This window comes from Delphinus delphis, chromosome 4 (assembly GCF_949987515.2).
Source record: "Delphinus delphis chromosome 4, mDelDel1.2, whole genome shotgun sequence".
In the NCBI taxonomy this organism is placed as follows: domain Eukaryota; kingdom Metazoa; phylum Chordata; class Mammalia; order Artiodactyla; family Delphinidae; genus Delphinus; species Delphinus delphis.
Window position 1 is genome coordinate 67,987,010 of NC_082686.1, and position 17,036 is coordinate 68,004,045.

The window sequence follows — 17,036 nt, forward strand, 5'->3', positions numbered from 1 at the left end:
TTATTCATAATAGCCCCAAAGTAGAAACAATCTAAATGTCTGTTAACTAAGTGTATTTAAAAATGTGGTATATCCATTCAGTGGAATATTATTTGGCAAAAAATAAAGTACTGCTCCAACATGGGTGAATCTTGAAAACATTAAGTTAAAGAAGCCAGTCACAAAAGATTACATATTATATGATTCCATTTATTAGAAATGTCCATAGTACTCAAATCCACAGAGATTGAAAGCAGATTAATGGTTGCCTGGGCTAGGAAATTTGTGGAGTAATGGATACAGAGTTTCTTTGGGGGATGATGAAAAAATTTTTTAATTGTGGTGATGGTTGTAAAATTCATTGAATTATGCACTTTAATGTGTGAATTATATGTCACACGAATTATATCTCAGTGAAGCTGTTTACAAAAATGCCAGTAGTAAAATGGGCAAAGAATACAAACAAGGCAATCACAGAAGAAATACAAATGGCCAATAAGCATATGGAAGATGCTCATTCATTGTTACGAATAATTAAAAGGACTGTAAATTAAAGCAATTCATTTACTTCTTGTTGTTCCTCAGATTGTCAAAGAATAAAGACATTATCTGTGGTTAAGTGTCTTATAGAAATATTGTACCTTTTGCTAAGAATATAGCCCTAGAATTAGAATTATCCTACTGAAAGGATCTCTAGAAATCACTTAATCCGTTTCCTTTATTCGCCCAGAAAGAGTAAGGGATTCATTCAATTTATAAGTTAATTAATGGCATGGATAGGTCTATACTCCAAGGCTTCCTGACTTTTCTACTAGAGTCATGCTTTTCTACTAAATTGGGCACAGTTAAAAGCTGGAGTTTCCATGTGCCAGAACTCTGGAGGGAATGATCAGGACTCCTAGGAACCTTTCCTTCTGTAATGGTGCCAAACTAAGATTGTTCAGATGTTCATTTTACTTCTGATTGTTTAATAGCCTACATTAGCTAGTTTGTGTTTTTTAAATTTTGCTGTCTCCTGGTTTCTTTCTTTCTTTTTCTTTTCTTTTTTGGATGCTTTCCTGTTTTGTTCCGATTTCCCATGTAGCCTATAAATTGAGTCTGTCCTACACAGTGCATCAGAATATCCTGTCATTGGTCAAACAAACCTTCTCCTATTCTGTTCTTAGCAATTTTCTATTATATTCTTTACTTCTTAGGACCATGCTTATTAGACAGTCATCCTAGACCTGTTTAAAGATCTCTGTTATAGATAGTACTGTTGGTTTTTAAGGTGTTTCCTCCAGAGTAACATTTGTTTACTGCCTCAGTCCTCTTTCTGTGTAGTGTACTATACCATAAGTCTACCATACTTATTTCCTTATGACTTCTTACCTGCTAAAAGTTACATTTTTATGTATCAGTCTTTCTCACAATACTGAGCTATTTTGGCTAGGCAAGTAGTATATTTTGCTTATCTTTATATATCTAAAGCTTCAATGATGTGCAATAAATATTTGTTAGATAGATACTTGAGATACTGAACTTTTTGTGTTGTCTGATTAACATGTTACTTTTTTTTTTTTCAGAGTTTGGAGTTGTCTGCTTACTATTTTCTGCAACTCTAGCTTATTTCCCACCACGACCTCCTCTTCCTCCCAGTGTTGCTGCAGCTAGCCAGCGGCTGAGTTATCGGCGGAGCTTTTGTAGATTATTAAGGTAAATATACTTAAACTCACTTACTGGTTTTGACTAGCACCTTGAAGATAATTCCACATTTCTCTAAGATAATTTAAGATAGTAGTTTTTCAACAACCTACTAATCAGGTTGTAAATAATTGATAAAATATTGGTTAAATATTTTAGAGAGATTTCTTATCAGAAATCTATCTTTAAAAATTGCCCAGGACAGGAATAAAGATGCAGATGTAGAGAATGGACTTGAGGACACCGGGAGGGGGAAGGATAAGCTAGGATGAAGTGAGAGAGTGGCACTAACATATATACGGTACCAAATGTAAAATAGATAGCTGGTGGGAAGCAGCTGCATAGCACAGGGAGATCAGCTTGGTGCTTTGTGTCCCCGTAGAGGGGTGGGATAGGGAGGGTGGGAGGGAGATGCAAGAAGGAGGAGATATGGGGATATATGTATATGTATAGCTGATTCACTTTGTTATACAGCAGAAACTAACACAGCATTGTAAAGCAATTATACTCCAATAAAGATGTTTAAAAATTAAATAAAATAAAATAGAAACAAAAAAAATAAAATAATTAAAATTGCCCAAAGCAAAAACCTCTATAGTTTTTGCCTTCTCTATATACCACCCATATTTAAAAAATCAAACCTTTTGTTTAAATAAGTTTCTTTTATAAGGAAACATCATATAATAGTATCTGTGAAATCATGTGTTTTATGTGTTTATTATATTTTTCCTAATATGCAAATTATTTTTATTCATTATGTGTTTCTTGATACACATTAAAATAAACAAGTGCTATTTAATACAAAGTGAATAAAATAAATAATGTTTATTTACATATCACCTAAAATCATCTTGAACCTCCAGTGGGATCATATTTTGAGAAACTTAATTTCTAATTTTACTTTATTTTATTGGTACAACTTAAATGTAATTCGATTAAATTCTACACTTGAAGGCTTCAAATACTTGAAGGCCCAGTACTGAATTTGATTCTTTGGATATATAGACCATTTCTGATGATTATGATTTGTAATTGGGCCACTAGAACTTACGTTTTGGATTTTTTTCTCCAGTTAGTTGTGATGAGTTTTTACTGATTCATCAACAACTCTCCCTAGTTAGTTCTTTCTTTTCTAGTCTTCCTCTCCCACCAGATGGTAAGTTCCTTGTGGTCAAGAACTGTCTTTGTATCCTATATATTAATAATGTCTGATAGGAATATAATGGGAGCCACATGTGTAATTTTAAATCTTCTAGTAGCCTTATTTAAAAAAAGTAGAAAGAAACAGGTAAAATTAATTTTAATAGCGTATTTTATTTAACTCAATATATCTCAAGTATTATTTCAACATGTAATCACTATTCAGAATTATTAATGAGATACTTTACATTTTTTTATTCATAGAAAATCTTTTAAATCCAGTGTGTATTTTATACTTACAGCACATCTCAATTTAGATGCTACATTTGCATTAGAAATCTAAATGGTCTGCATTTAGATTTCATTAAATTTACAATTAAAACAGTTTTCATTGAGCAGTGTCTCCCATATTACACTATTTATCTAAAGTTAAAAATAACTACCTGCAGTTTTTCAAATTTTGAATCAATACATCTTTGATATTATTTGAAAGGTCTTATATTCTACAGGCAATTGTTTGGGGCTTAATTGAAGATCTTTCACTTCCATAAAATACATTTTTTTCTCTTCATAATTTTAAACAAAACTTCCATAGCTAAAAGAACAATTTATTTTACCATCTCTCCATCTAAAAATCTTTTTCTTCTTGTGCAGGAATCCAAACCATTTTATAGCTGACCAAAAGTATAAGCTCAGATCTGTTCAAAATTGTTTAAAAATGTTTGTTGAACATTTAATTTAGATTTCAGACAACTAATCTTCTTGATTCTTTTTTGACTTTAAGAAGAAACTTCTTATAAAATTTATTGTGTAATTGTTGAACATGTCCCTTAATATTATCCACTTAATTATCCTAAAAATTTTTTTCCATAACAGACATCAATTTGACTCTGCTGCAGTAAGTTGCATCTACCATTTATTGTGAAATTTGCATCATACTTCATCTCGTAGTTTTCTTCCTGCATAAAATATTCATAAGCAAATTACAATGTTATATCAGTGTGTAAAAAATAATGAGAACTGAGTTAGTTCATTGACACCAAGAAGATCAGTGACGGGTTATAATACTAGAAACAACATATGCTACCACGTGCACACTACAGTAATATCTTACCCAATGCAGCAGTTAAAGTGAAATGTACTTCTGCCAAAACAATAAAGTTGTGTTTAATGGAAAAATACTTTTCACTGTTTCTGTTTTTAAATTGGATTTTAATTAATTAAAATGAAGTAAAATTAAAAATTAGTTCTTTACTTGCACTAGTCACATTTCAAGTGCTCACTAGCCACATTTGACTAGTGGCTACCATGTTAGACAGCATAGCTATGTAACATTGTTTTTCAAACTTTGATTCATAGCCAACCAATTTAGAGGGTTGACCACCTTTTTTTGATTAAAAAAAGTAGAATGGAATAAAAAAGAATTGAAAATATTATTGCATCTCCTATAGTAATGATACATATTTTTGTGATACTTTTGTTTCAGTATTTATGTACTGAATATTGGTAGGTAGAATATTTCTCATTCTGGAGTACAGTAAAAAGTTTTTGAAAACAACATCTCTGTAGCAGCTAGTAAATTGCCTTCCACATAATAGGCAAGAAAATCATATTAGTTCTATTGAATTGTGATCAGTAGAACATATTTGTAAGATGAGAGTTAAAATGATACTTTTTTTTTTTTAAGATGCTATTTAACTAAATTTTTCTCCATGCAGAGCTAGAGGTTAGAGAGCAATAGGTAAGGCTAGAGAGGTAGGTTAGGGTCAGATTACGCCATACTAATAATTTTGGACTATTCTGTGGGAAATGAGGAGTAACTGTAGGGTTTTAAGGTAAGGAGTTATGTAAAAGATTGTTCTGACAAGGAAAAAACAACTTAAAATGATCCCTTTGACCACAATATACCCTGTGTTTGCTTCTAATTACCCTAGAGTCAAGATCTTTATTCTCTGTTCAAACTATAGAGTATAAGATCTTTCTTCTCTATTAAAAACCCTTTACACTAATGCCTAACATTCCTTTGTCTCTTCCCACGTTCATTCGTTTACTGTGCAGGATTGCCTGCTTCTACTTTGGGCTTTCCAGGGGACTTCTTTGGGCCTGCCACGCTCCATTCCCCTAACCTACCTGTGTAATTTTCCCTGGTCCTTCAAAGAACTCCTGATATCATTACTTCCTGGATTAATCAGAATAACTGCTTCTCTAGATGCTAATTCCATTGTCTAGGCAGAAAAAAAAAATCAGTGGTTATGCTCCAAAGGTTCCACCACAATTATTTATTTACTGTCCATATGATTCCCATCACTTAACGTGCGTTTAACCTGTGTAACCTAATGTAAACATTTTTCTCCCTTTATGTATCAGTTTAATGTTTGATGATGGTGGTGGTTGTCTTTGCCTTTTAGACTTCAAGAGTGGAGAGCTGAGTTGAACGTGTTCCTTACTTCAGGATACATGAACAGGATACATGAACACGTTTATTCATTCATTCTTTTATTTATATTTCTCACTCCCATTCCCTTCTCCCTACCTAGGATACCTCTCAAACGCATTTGACGTGTATCTCTTTGTGCTCTGCGACATGTGTGTTGTTTTGTATGTGCCTGTCTGTTTAATTTATCTAAATGATGGCACATCATGTATCTCATTCGGTTTTGACGTTTTTTCACTAAACACTACGTGGTTTTTTAAATTACTTTTCATTTTGGAAGTACAAAGGTAGAGTAGTATAACATCTGTATCCCCATAACCCAATATCAACAGTTACCAATTTATGACCGATATTGTTTCATTTGTACTGTACCCACTTCTCCCCTTCCTGTATTATGAAGCAAATCCCAAATGACAAATCATTTCACCCATAAACATTTCAATTTGTATATGTTAAAAAGATAGGGACTCTTTTTAACATAAATATGGTACCACTGTCACACTAAAAACGTCTTAGCAGTAGTTTGCTACTGTCAAATCAGTGTTTCAATTTCCAACTGTCTCATAAATGTCATAAGTTTTGGGGTTTTTTTTAACAATTTGTTTGAATCAGGATCTAGATTAGGTCCACGCATTGCAGTTGGCTCAAATGCCTTATAATTTGTAGGTTTCCTTTCCATCTCTCTCTTTCCCTTGTAATTTATTTGTTGAGGAACCAGCTCTCTTGTCTCCAAGATCTGGATTTTGTTGATTGCCTCTTTGTAGTACTTTGCCAAGTTCCTCTGCCCTTTGTATTTCCTATAAATTGTTAGCTAGAGCTATGTTCTGATTCAGGTTTTGGTTTTGGTTTTGATTTTACAAGACCACTTCATGGGTGATGCTACTTTCTTCCATCAGGAGGCACATGATACCTGGATAGCTTTCATTTTGTGACATTAGTGCTCTGTTTTCAAGATGTGTCCCTGTGCTATGTGTACACCTAGTTCTTTGTACTCCATGGTATGAAACCATTGCGTTTTGTATACCCACTTCCATTGTGTACTCAGATTGCCTCCAACTCATTGTCACCACAGATAACACTGCAGTGACATCCTGCACATCACCATAGACCTAAGAATTCTTTGGAAAACAGACCCCACAAGATTGCTGGGTCATAAGCTACTTTAAGCTTAATTTGCCAAGTATTGCCAAATTGCTCTAAAAAAAATGCCTGCACTTGTCTATACTTCCATCCACAGTGCCCATTTCCCTATATGCTTACCAAACTTGGCATTATCCATCTTTCTAATTTTCACTAGTCTAATGGGTATAAAGAAATATATCTTTTGTTTAATTTGCATTTTCTGGTTATTGATAAATTTGAGACTCATGTGGTTGTTTGCCATTTAGGTTTCCATCTACTGTAAATTCCTCTTCTGCCAGTTTCTCAGTGGTAGTTTCTTTTTCTTAATGATTTACATATTCTAGATATAAGTTCGCTGTTGATTTTTAAAAGTCAAATTTCTATTTGCTATCTGTCTACTAATTTTGTCAATGAATTCCTTATTTATCAACTTTCTGGTTTTTTCTTTCACATTTACGTTTTCATCCCACCTAGAATCCACCTTAGTGTATGGTGTTAACTAATGATACAGGGTTTTCATTTTTCCCTCCATAAAGTGAACTAGTACCATTCACTAAACAATCCTTGGCCCTTTGATTTTTGTAGTGCCGCCTTTATTGTAGATTGAGTTTCTGTGTCTTAGCTCTCTTTTTTCCTTCATTGCTCTCTTTGTTCTTGAGCCAATACCATACTAATTTTATTACTCTGGATGTGCAGTTTGTCTTAATATCTGTCAGGACAAGGGCTTCCTTTTTCGTATTTTTAAAGGATGAGTTAGTGTTCTGAGGACTTTTATTTTCCCATATGAACTTTGGAGCAAATTTGATAAGTTTCTAAAAACAATTCAACTGGAATTTTAATTGTGATTGAGTTGAATCATGAATTCGTTTGGGGTGAATTGACAGCATAGACTCTGTCTCCATTTATTTAAATCATCTTCTGTGCCCTTATGTGCTTCACCCTCTCCCACCCATAGAGGTCTTGGGTCTTCCTCGTTTATGCCTAGATCCTTTATAGTTCACATTTTTTAAAAAATTGTTAACGGTATCTAATTTTTATTACATTTTTAAATTAAACTTTATTTTGAGATAATTATAGATTCACATGCAGTTGTAAAGAATAATACGAAGAAATAACATGGACCCTTTACCCAGTTTCCTCTAATGATACCATCTTAGAAAACTACAGTGCAATATCACAACCAGAAAATTGACATTGATATAGTAAAGATATGGAACATTTCCGTCACACGGCTCCCTCCTGTTGCCCTTTTATAGCCATACCTACTTCCCTCCCACTCTACTCCTTTAACCCCTGGCAACCACTAATCTCTTTCCCGTTACTATAATGTCACTTCAAGAACGTTATATAAATTGAGTCATACAGTAAAGAAAATTTTGGAGTTAGCTTTTTTCACCCACAATAATTCTCCGGAGAGTCATCCAGGTTGTTTTGTGTACTGGTAGTTATTCCTTTTTACTGCTCAGTAGTATTCCATGGTATGGATGTACACAGTTTGTTTAACCATTTAATCTTTTTTTCCCTCCACCTTGTTCATCAGAAGAAACAGTAATTTATCCTTTCAAATAGGAGCTTTTTAAAAAAAAAAGTGAATCTGCCTACTCATTCTAGGAAATAATGTTAGTAATTCATCTGTATAATAAACATTGAAATTTTTAAACTATATGAACAAAAAGATTATTCTTATAAATATAAAAAATTTAAGGAATTTATTAACAAACTGACAAATATTTTCTATTTCTGATTCTGGTGTTCTAATTTCAAAATGACTTACTTTTTTCTATGAGTAAGAGTTTAAACTCTAGATTTTGAATTTGTAATAATGTTTTCTTTTACTCCTCTTTTACAGCAATTTGAGATTTTTGATGATTGCTTTAGCATATGCCATACCACTTGGTGTATTTGCTGGCTGGTCTGGAGTTCTGGACTTAATTTTAACACCAGTGCATGTCAGCCAAGTAAGCATTTTATTTCTTTATATCTTGTAGGTATTTTTAGTTCACTAAAATTATAAATACTGTCTACTTGTTCTTACTTTTAGCTTCAAGGCCTAGGTAAAACGTTATCCTGTGTCACTGCTGCAAAAGGAAGATCCTTACGAAATAGTTATAAATAATATTGATTTTCTTCCTGGATTTTGTTAACCACCATGAATTTCACATTTATTTGGGTATGATTACTTATGCTAATAAACAGAAAAATAAAGAAGGAAAATCTTAGAATCCTTGATTCTTGGTTTATAAAGATGAAGATCTCGTCATTAAATATATGGCTATGCCTACATCTAATCCCTCACTTTCTCTTTAGCCTCAGTATCTCATTTCCTTAAAAATAACCGTTTTAGGGCTTCCCTGGTGGCTCAGTGCATGAGAGTCTGCCAGCCGATGCAGGGGACGCGGGTTCGTGCCCCGGTCCGGGAAGATCCCACATGCCGCGGAGCGGCTGGGCCCGTGAGCCATGGCCGCTGAGCCTGCGCGTCCGGAGTCTGTGCTCCGCAACGGGAGAGGCCACAGCAGTGAGAGGCCCGCGTACTGCAAAACAAAACAAAACAAAACCAAAAAAACCCATTTTATCTATACGCTTATGACATCCATTCCTTCTCCTTGCTTCCAAATAGCATGGTAGAAAGGGGTAGAAAGATTTGGAAGGTCAAATGGAAGAAATCCAGCACACTGATGTGATATTCCATTGTATGAATAAACAACAATTTGTCCAATCTGCTTTTGATGAACATTTGGAATGTCTGCATTTGGGCTGTCATAAACAGTGCTGTATGGATATTCTCATATATGTTTCTTGATGCACCTCTCTATACATTTCTGTTGAATATTTATCTAGGAATGGAATCGCTAGTTATAGGGTATGCCTGCTTTGATAGATGAGGCCAAATTTCCCTAAAGTAGTTGTATTAGTTTATAGTCCGACCAGCAGTACATGAAATTTCTCCTTGTTGCACATCGTTACCAGCACTTGGCAGTGTTAATCTTTTTAAATTTAGACGTGCTGATGACTGTGCAGTTGTGTGCCATTGTGGTGACTTCCATGACATCTTTTTAAGTGACATCCTTTTTTGTGACATACCTGTTCAAGTTTCTTGCCCACTACTGGGTTACCTTTTTCTTACTGATTTATAAAGAAGAGAGCTGTGTGAAAGGGCGCTCCCCAGCAAGTCCTGGCTGCAGAATGGACTGCACATGTAAAGGGCAAAGCTACCAGAGATTTATTAGAGAGACTGTTGTGGGGTGGAAAGCAGAACAAATATAGTAGAGGGCAGGCAGTGCAGGACCCTTGAAGTTCTGGCCCAGCCAGAGTGGTATGACCTCATTAACACCTTGTTAATATCTTAGGCTTCTGCTGAGACACCAGAAAGGACAAACTTTAGAATCAAGGACCATACCCTAGGTAGAGTAAGGCCTATTCTACTTAGACCCACCATGAACAAAGCCTAAAACCAAGCCCTGACAAAAATTTGCAGAGGGGATAATTTGGAGATTGAGTCCTGCCAGGTGAAAGGAGCTTGGGAAACAACTTGGTTTCTAATATTCCTCCCTAGTAAAGCACAAAATCAAGCTTACACAAGTTCAAGGTAATTGAATGGCCTACTACACAAAAATGAACTATTTTATAGAAAGATAAAATTATCCAGAATCTCGATATTGTATCACCCACAGCATATAGTATACAGTTTTTTAAAAATTAGACATACAAAGAAACAGGAAAATATGGTTCATATTTTTAAAAGAAAAAAGTAGTCAATAGAAACCAATTTAGAGATAGTCTAGATATTGGATTTAGCAGTCAGAGCCTATAATGCAAAAGAGAGAGTGAGAGAAATCTTTTCTTGCTCCAAGTTCATAAATATATTCCCCTCTGTTATCTTGCAGAACTCTGTTATCCAGTACAGTAGCCACTAGTCACATATGGCTATTTAATTTGAAGTTTAAATTAGTTGAAAGGAAATTAAAATTAAAAAGTCACTTCCTCATTGGCATTGGCCACTTTTCAGGTGCTCAGTAGCCACTTGCCACTTATGGGTACCATATCGGACAGTGTTGACATAGAACATTTCCATCATCACAGGAAGTTCTATTGAACGGTGCTGTTCTAGAAACTTTATTGTTATTCCTGTCACATTTAAACCTAGAATTGAATTTTGTGCTTGTTGTAAGGGTTAAGTTTCTTTTTTCCCACATAGTTCTCCATTAACCTCATATCAATTTTTGAAAAGATTGTTCTTTCCCTATTGCTCTCTAGTGTCATCTTTGTCATAATGAAGTGCCCTTATGTGCATGGATGTTTCTAAATTCTTTTTCTCATCTAGTTTATTTGTCTATCTCTGTGCCAGCACCAAATTGTCTTAAGTATTCTAGTGTTAGAATAAGTTTTGGTGTTTAGCAGAATAAATACTCCCCTTATTGGGATTTAGATTAGAATTTTATGAACCTATAGATCAGTTCAAGAGTTAACTTTTTTTGTAATAGTTCGTCTTCCAAATCATTACTATTATATCTCTCTTCATTTACTTAGGTCCTAACGTCTCTCTAAATCTCTTTTCTGCAAAAACACCGTCTATTTATTTGTTAGATTTATTCCCAGGTATTTGATGCTTTCTGAAGCTATTGTAATTGGTAACTTTAAAAATCCTATTTTCTGTTGGTTGGCATGTAGGAAGTATACTTGGTTTTTGAAAGTGATTGAACTACAGCTTGTCTTATATCCAGCAACCTAATTAAACTCACTTATTTATCCATAGATACTTTGGCCTCTCTGCATACATCTCATATCGGTTGTTACTAATGACAAATAGATGGAGAAAAATACATTTAATAAAATTCAACATTGAGATGATCATATGTTTTTCTCTTTTAAACTGCTAATTTGGTGAATTACATTTGTTGATTATAAAATGTTAAACTACCTTGCATTCCTGTACTAAATGCATTTTGTCAGTGATTTATTATACTTTTTATATATCACTGAATTCAGTTTGCTTACATTTTGTTTAGGATTTTTTGCAGTTAGGTTCATGAATGAGATTAGTCTATCATTTTTTTTATCTTGTCCTGCCATTTCAATTTTTTAAAATCTTTATTGAAGTATAATTGCTTCACAATACTGTCGTTAGTTTCTGTTGTACAACAAAGTGAATCAGCCATATACATACATATATCCCCATTACATACATATATCCCCCTATCCCCTCCCTCTTGAGCCTCCCTCCCACCCTCCCTATCCCACCTCTCTAAGTCATTGCAAAGCACTGGACTGATCTCCCTGTGCTATGCTGCTGCTTCCCACTAGCTATCTGTTTTACATCCGGTAGTGTATATATGTCGATGCTACTCTCACTTTGCCCCAGCTTCCCTCTCCCCCTCTGCCTCCCCCTCCCCGTGTCCTCAAGTCCATTCTGTATGTCTGCATCTTTATTCCTGCCCTGCCACTAGGTTCATCAGTACCTTTTCTTTTTTTTAGATTTCCATATATATGTGTTAGCATACAGTATTTGTTTTTCTCTTTCAGACTTAATTCACTCTGTATGACAGACTATAGGTCCATCCATCTCAGTACAAATAACTCAATTTTGTTTCTTTTTATGGCTGAGTAATTTTCCATTGTATATATGTGCCACATCTTCTTTATTCATTCATCTGTCAGTGGACATTTAGGTTGCTTCCATGTCCTGGCTGTTGTCAATAGTGCTGCAATGAACATTGTGGTACATGACTCTTTTTGAATTATGGTTTTCTCTGGATATATGCTCAGTAGTGGGATTGCTGGGTCATATGGTAGTTCTACTTTTAGTTTTTTAAGGAACCTCCATCCTGTTCTCCATAGTGGCTGTATCAGTTTACGTTCCCGCAAACAGTGCAGGAGTGTTCCCTTTTCTCCACACCCTCTCCAGCATTTATTGTTTCTAGATTTTTTGATAATGGCCATTCTGACCGGTGTGAGGTGATACCTCATTGTAGTTTTGATTTGCATTTCTCTAATAATTAGTGATGTTGAGCATCTTTACTGCCATTTCAATTTTAGTGTCAAGGTTTTGCTAGTCTCATAAAGCAACTTCTGAAGTGTTTCCTCTTTTTCTATTATTGGAAGAGTTTGTGTAAGTTTAGTGGTTTGGGGCTTTTGTTTTTCCCTAAATATTTGGTCGAATTCGCTGATGAAGCCATCTAGTTTTCTTTGTGATATGAATTCAGTTTCTTTAATAGTTATAAAATTATTCAGATTTTCTACTTATTATTGTGTCAGTTTAAGAAATTATACCTTTCTAGAATTTGTCCACTCCATCTCAGTTTTCAAATTTATGGTATTAAGTTCTTCATTGTATGATATTATTAGGTCTCCAAGGTAAGTCATTGTATCATTCCAGATATTGATTTTCTGTATCTTCTTTCTCATATTTTCCCTTGAATAATTTCAACAGTAGCTCTTTAATGAAAGTTTATTTTTTATTTCATCAGTTTTTGATTTTATCTTACTTTTTTTCTAGTCTGTTTTCTTGAGTGATGTCACTTTGCTTTCATTTTTCTAACTTTTTAATATGAATGCTTACATCCTTGATTTTTAGCTTTTCTTCCCTAATACATGCACTTTAAGGCTATTTATGTCCTTTTAAACACAGATTTAGCTGCATTCCATACATTCTGGATTTTCATTATTATTGAATTTAAGATATTTTCTAGTTTCCAGAGTTATTTAGAAGGACATTTCTTAATCTACAAACTGTGGAAGATCCTCTAGTTCTTTTTTTCTTAAGTCCTAGCTAAATTGCATAAATGTGGTCATAAGGATGTACTATGATTTCAGTATTTTCAAATTTGTTGACCCAATTTTTGGTGAACTATTTTCTATAATTCTTGAGTGTAGTGTTTTATATATGTCAACTAGATCAATTCTGTTAATTGTGTGTTTCGTATCTTCTATCCCTTACTCATTTTTGTCAGCTTGTTCTATCAGTTACTGAGAGAGGTGTGTTAAGATCCTACACAATTATTTTAAATTTGTCTATTTCTCCCTTTTATTTCTGTCAATATTTTCTTTATATATTTTAAGACTGTGTAATTAGGTGCGCATAAATCTAGAATTGTAGTATCGACTAATGAATTGAACCTTTCATCCGTAGGAAGTTTTTCTTTTTTTTCTGGTAATGCTTTTTTGCCTTAAAGCCTATTAGTTGCACCAGCTTTCTCTTCATTTGTGTTGGCATGGTATATCTTTTTGCATTTTTTTACTTTCAAACTTTCTTTAGGTACACCTCTTATAAGTAGGATATCATTTTTTCTTTAATTCAGTCTGATAATCTTTGTGTTTTAATTGGAATATTTAGTCCATTTGCAGTTAATGTAATTATTGATAAATTTGAGTCTAGATCTACCACCTTACTATTGGTTTTTATTTTTTTCCAGTCCAGTCTATCCTTTTTCTCTTCCTTCTTACCTTCTTCTGGATTAAGGATTTTTTACTACTCTTTTTTCCCCCTTTATTAGCTTGGTAGTTATAGTCTCTTTTACTATTTGGTGGTTACCCTAGAAAGTACAGAATGTACACTTCACTTATTAACATCTATTATAAATTAGAACTTTTACCTCTTCCAGGACTGTCCAAGGTCCTTAGAACCCTTTCACTCCATTTAAGCCTCTACCATACTTTGTGCTATTATTGTCATATATTTTAAACTGCCCAAGACACATTTTTATTGTTATTTTATAGTCAATATTCATTTAGATTCACTCTCATATTTCCATTTTGTTGCTCTTCATTCTTTCCTTAATCTTCAGTCTTCCATCTGTGATCATTTTTCTTCTGTCTAAAGAGCATCCTTGAGAGAGAGAGAGTCAGTGTGTGTGTGGTGTCTGTGTGTGTGTGCATGTGCGTGTGTGTATGTGTATTTTGTGTAGGTCGGCTTACAACAAATTCTCTTGTTTGGGGTTTGTTTTTTTACTTTGGTCTGAAAATGTCTTCATTTGACCTTTGTTTTTAAAGATTATTTTGTATTGCATATAGAATTCTTGGTTAGCATTTATTTTCTTTTGTTTATTTGAAAATACCATCTTCTTCTGGCCTCCATTGTTTCAACCAAGAAGTCAGCTCTCAAATTTAAAAGCTTGCTGCATTTAAGATTTTCTCTTTGTCTCTTTGTCTTTGGTTTCAGCAGCTTAACTAGGTGGCAAGTTTTTAAAATTTTATGCTGAATGGATAAAGAAGATGTGATATATATATATATACACACAATGGGATATTACTCAGGCATAAAAGAAAATGAAATTCTGCCATTTGCAGCAACATGGATAGACCTAGAGAATATTATGCTTAGTGAAATAAGTCAGACAAAGACAAATACTGTATGATACCACTTATATGTGGAATCTAAAAAATAATACAAATGAATGTATATACAAAACAGAAACAGACTCACAGATATAGAAAACAAACTAGTGGTTACCAAAAGGAAGAGGGAAGTGGAGAGAGGCCAAATTAGGGGTATGGGACTAAGAAATGCAAACTACTATGTATAAAATAGATAAGCAACAAGGATATATTTTATAGCACAGGGAATTAGAGCCATTATTTTGTAATAACTTTTAGTGGAATATAATCTGTAAAAATACTGAATCACTATGCTGTATACCTGAAACTCATATAATACTGTAAATCAGCTATACTTCAGTTTGAAAAATAAAAATAAATAAAAAGTAATTCAAAATGGAAAAAAAATACATTTATTCTGCTTGAGGTTTGTAGGACTTCTTGAATCTGTGGCTTGATGTCTCTCACCAGTTTCAGAAAATTCTTAGCCAATATCCCTTTGAAGCTCATGCTCCGTTTTCTCTATTTCTCTCTCCTTCAGTAACTCTAACCGTATATGTTATATTTTCACACTGTCTGTCCTATGTCTCTTACTCTCTGTTCTGAATTTTCTATCCTTCTGCCTTTCTCTGCTTCAAACTGGATATTTTACCTAGCCTCTCTTCCAACTCACTATTTCAGTTTTCAGCTCTATCTAATATGCTGTTAAACTCATCTGTGAGTTGTTAATTTCAATTATTATATTCTTAAGTTATAAAATTTTTATTTGATGCTTTTTCATAGCTTCCAAATTTCTGTGGAAATGCTTGATCTTGTATTTTATTTTTTTGAACTATTAAAAATAGTTATTTAAAGTCTGTATCTCCTAACCCCTTTATCTGGATCCCTGTGTGTCTCTTTATATTTGTGATATTCATTCATGTTTTCTTATTTCCTTATGTGTTCAGTGATTTTTGACTGAGTGCTCAACATAGTATATTAAAAGTTGTAGAGATAATTTAAGCTTCAAATGATGTTCTTTTCCTCCAGAAAGAACCTATGTTTTTTCTTAGGAGTCTAGGGATACTTAATCTAGTTTCAAGAATTGAGATCATTTAAAGCTGGGTTTTAGTCCCTCAGAATACAGTTCCATTTCTTCCTTCCTTCCTCCCTCCCTTCCTCCCTCCCTCCCTTCCTTCCTTCCTCCCTCCCTCCCTCCCTCCCTCCCTCCCTTCCTTCCACAGTTCCATTTCTAATTCACACTGCTCTTAGGTATAACTCTCAGAGTTCCCAGCTAAAGTCTGGGGTTTTCTACAAGGCCAACCACCTTAGAGCAGGCCTCGAACTCGTATTTTTTTCTTCCTAGATCCATGAGGCTGTCAGTAACTTTTTAGCCCCTTAGCTACCTTTTCTGAAATCAGCAGACATACCCCTGAGGAAAAGTGTCCCCCCATATCAGGCTTGCTCCTCTGGGCTTCCTTCTCATCCTATATCATGGTTCCAGAATTCTGGATTACCTTCTTGGTTCTCTGCCGCCTTCAGATAGATTTTCCACCCCAGATTTTCTGCTTTTTCAGCCAGAATATTAATCCAAATTACCTAGTGTGCCTTTACTATAAGAAGAAAGCCTTCTTTTAGTTTCCTAACCTATTTTTCTGGATGGCAGGTATTCCAAGCATGCTCAGTTTCAAGAAGGAAAGTGTAGCACCCATTTAGATGATGCTGATTTTACACATCTTATGATTCATGTTATAAACCCTGAGAAGCCCTTCCAAGTATGTCTCTTTGTACAAACTCTGAGAGATACAGAGACCGTGAATCATACCAGGTATTAAATAAAATGGAATTAAAAATTAAAAGCAGAGCTTCTGTGTTGGTGGACAAATGAAGGTGCTGCTCCCCCCAATTAATTAATTAAATTCAAGCAAAGAAAAAATTTAATTAATTGTTGGGTAGAAGAATGTTATTAACTAAAGCAAATGTCATGAACAGGGGAAGGAGAAAAGCACAAAATGGCCTGAAAGGACCAGGGCTAGTACAGTCAGATACACAGTGATTTTTCACCTAATGCAGGACCCCACTGACCTAGGGGTTAGATGAGAATGTTTGTGGGGGTCTCATAGTATTAATGGACCTTAATCCATAGTATTAATGGATGCTAAATGCAAGGAGAGGGGCATTCTGAAGAACAGAGAATTCTCTTGCCCTTCATGCCAGTAGTATGAAAAAAATGTAGAGATAATTTAAGTTTCTGGTGTTATCTTTCTCCAGAGAGCATTTATCTTTGCTTCTGCAACCAGACACTGGTAGAGCAAGAATATTTGTATAAAGTTATTGTATTACTTAGAGTAGACTAAGAATCCCCAAATTCTGAGACTTAAGAAGAAAT

At 34.2% G+C, this 17,036-nt stretch overlaps 1 protein-coding gene across 1 annotated transcript in view; it reads left to right on the forward strand.

Moving 5' to 3' along the window:
• SLC49A4 (solute carrier family 49 member 4) overlaps window positions 1-17,036 on the forward strand; it is a 91,730-nt gene that overhangs the window by 40,315 nt on the left and 34,379 nt on the right. The window contains exons 4-5 of the mRNA XM_060010764.1: window positions 1,545-1,674; window positions 8,208-8,316. Of these exons, the coding sequence (XP_059866747.1) occupies window positions 1,545-1,674; window positions 8,208-8,316 (239 nt within the window). The remainder of the gene's footprint in view (window positions 1-1,544; window positions 1,675-8,207; window positions 8,317-17,036) is intronic.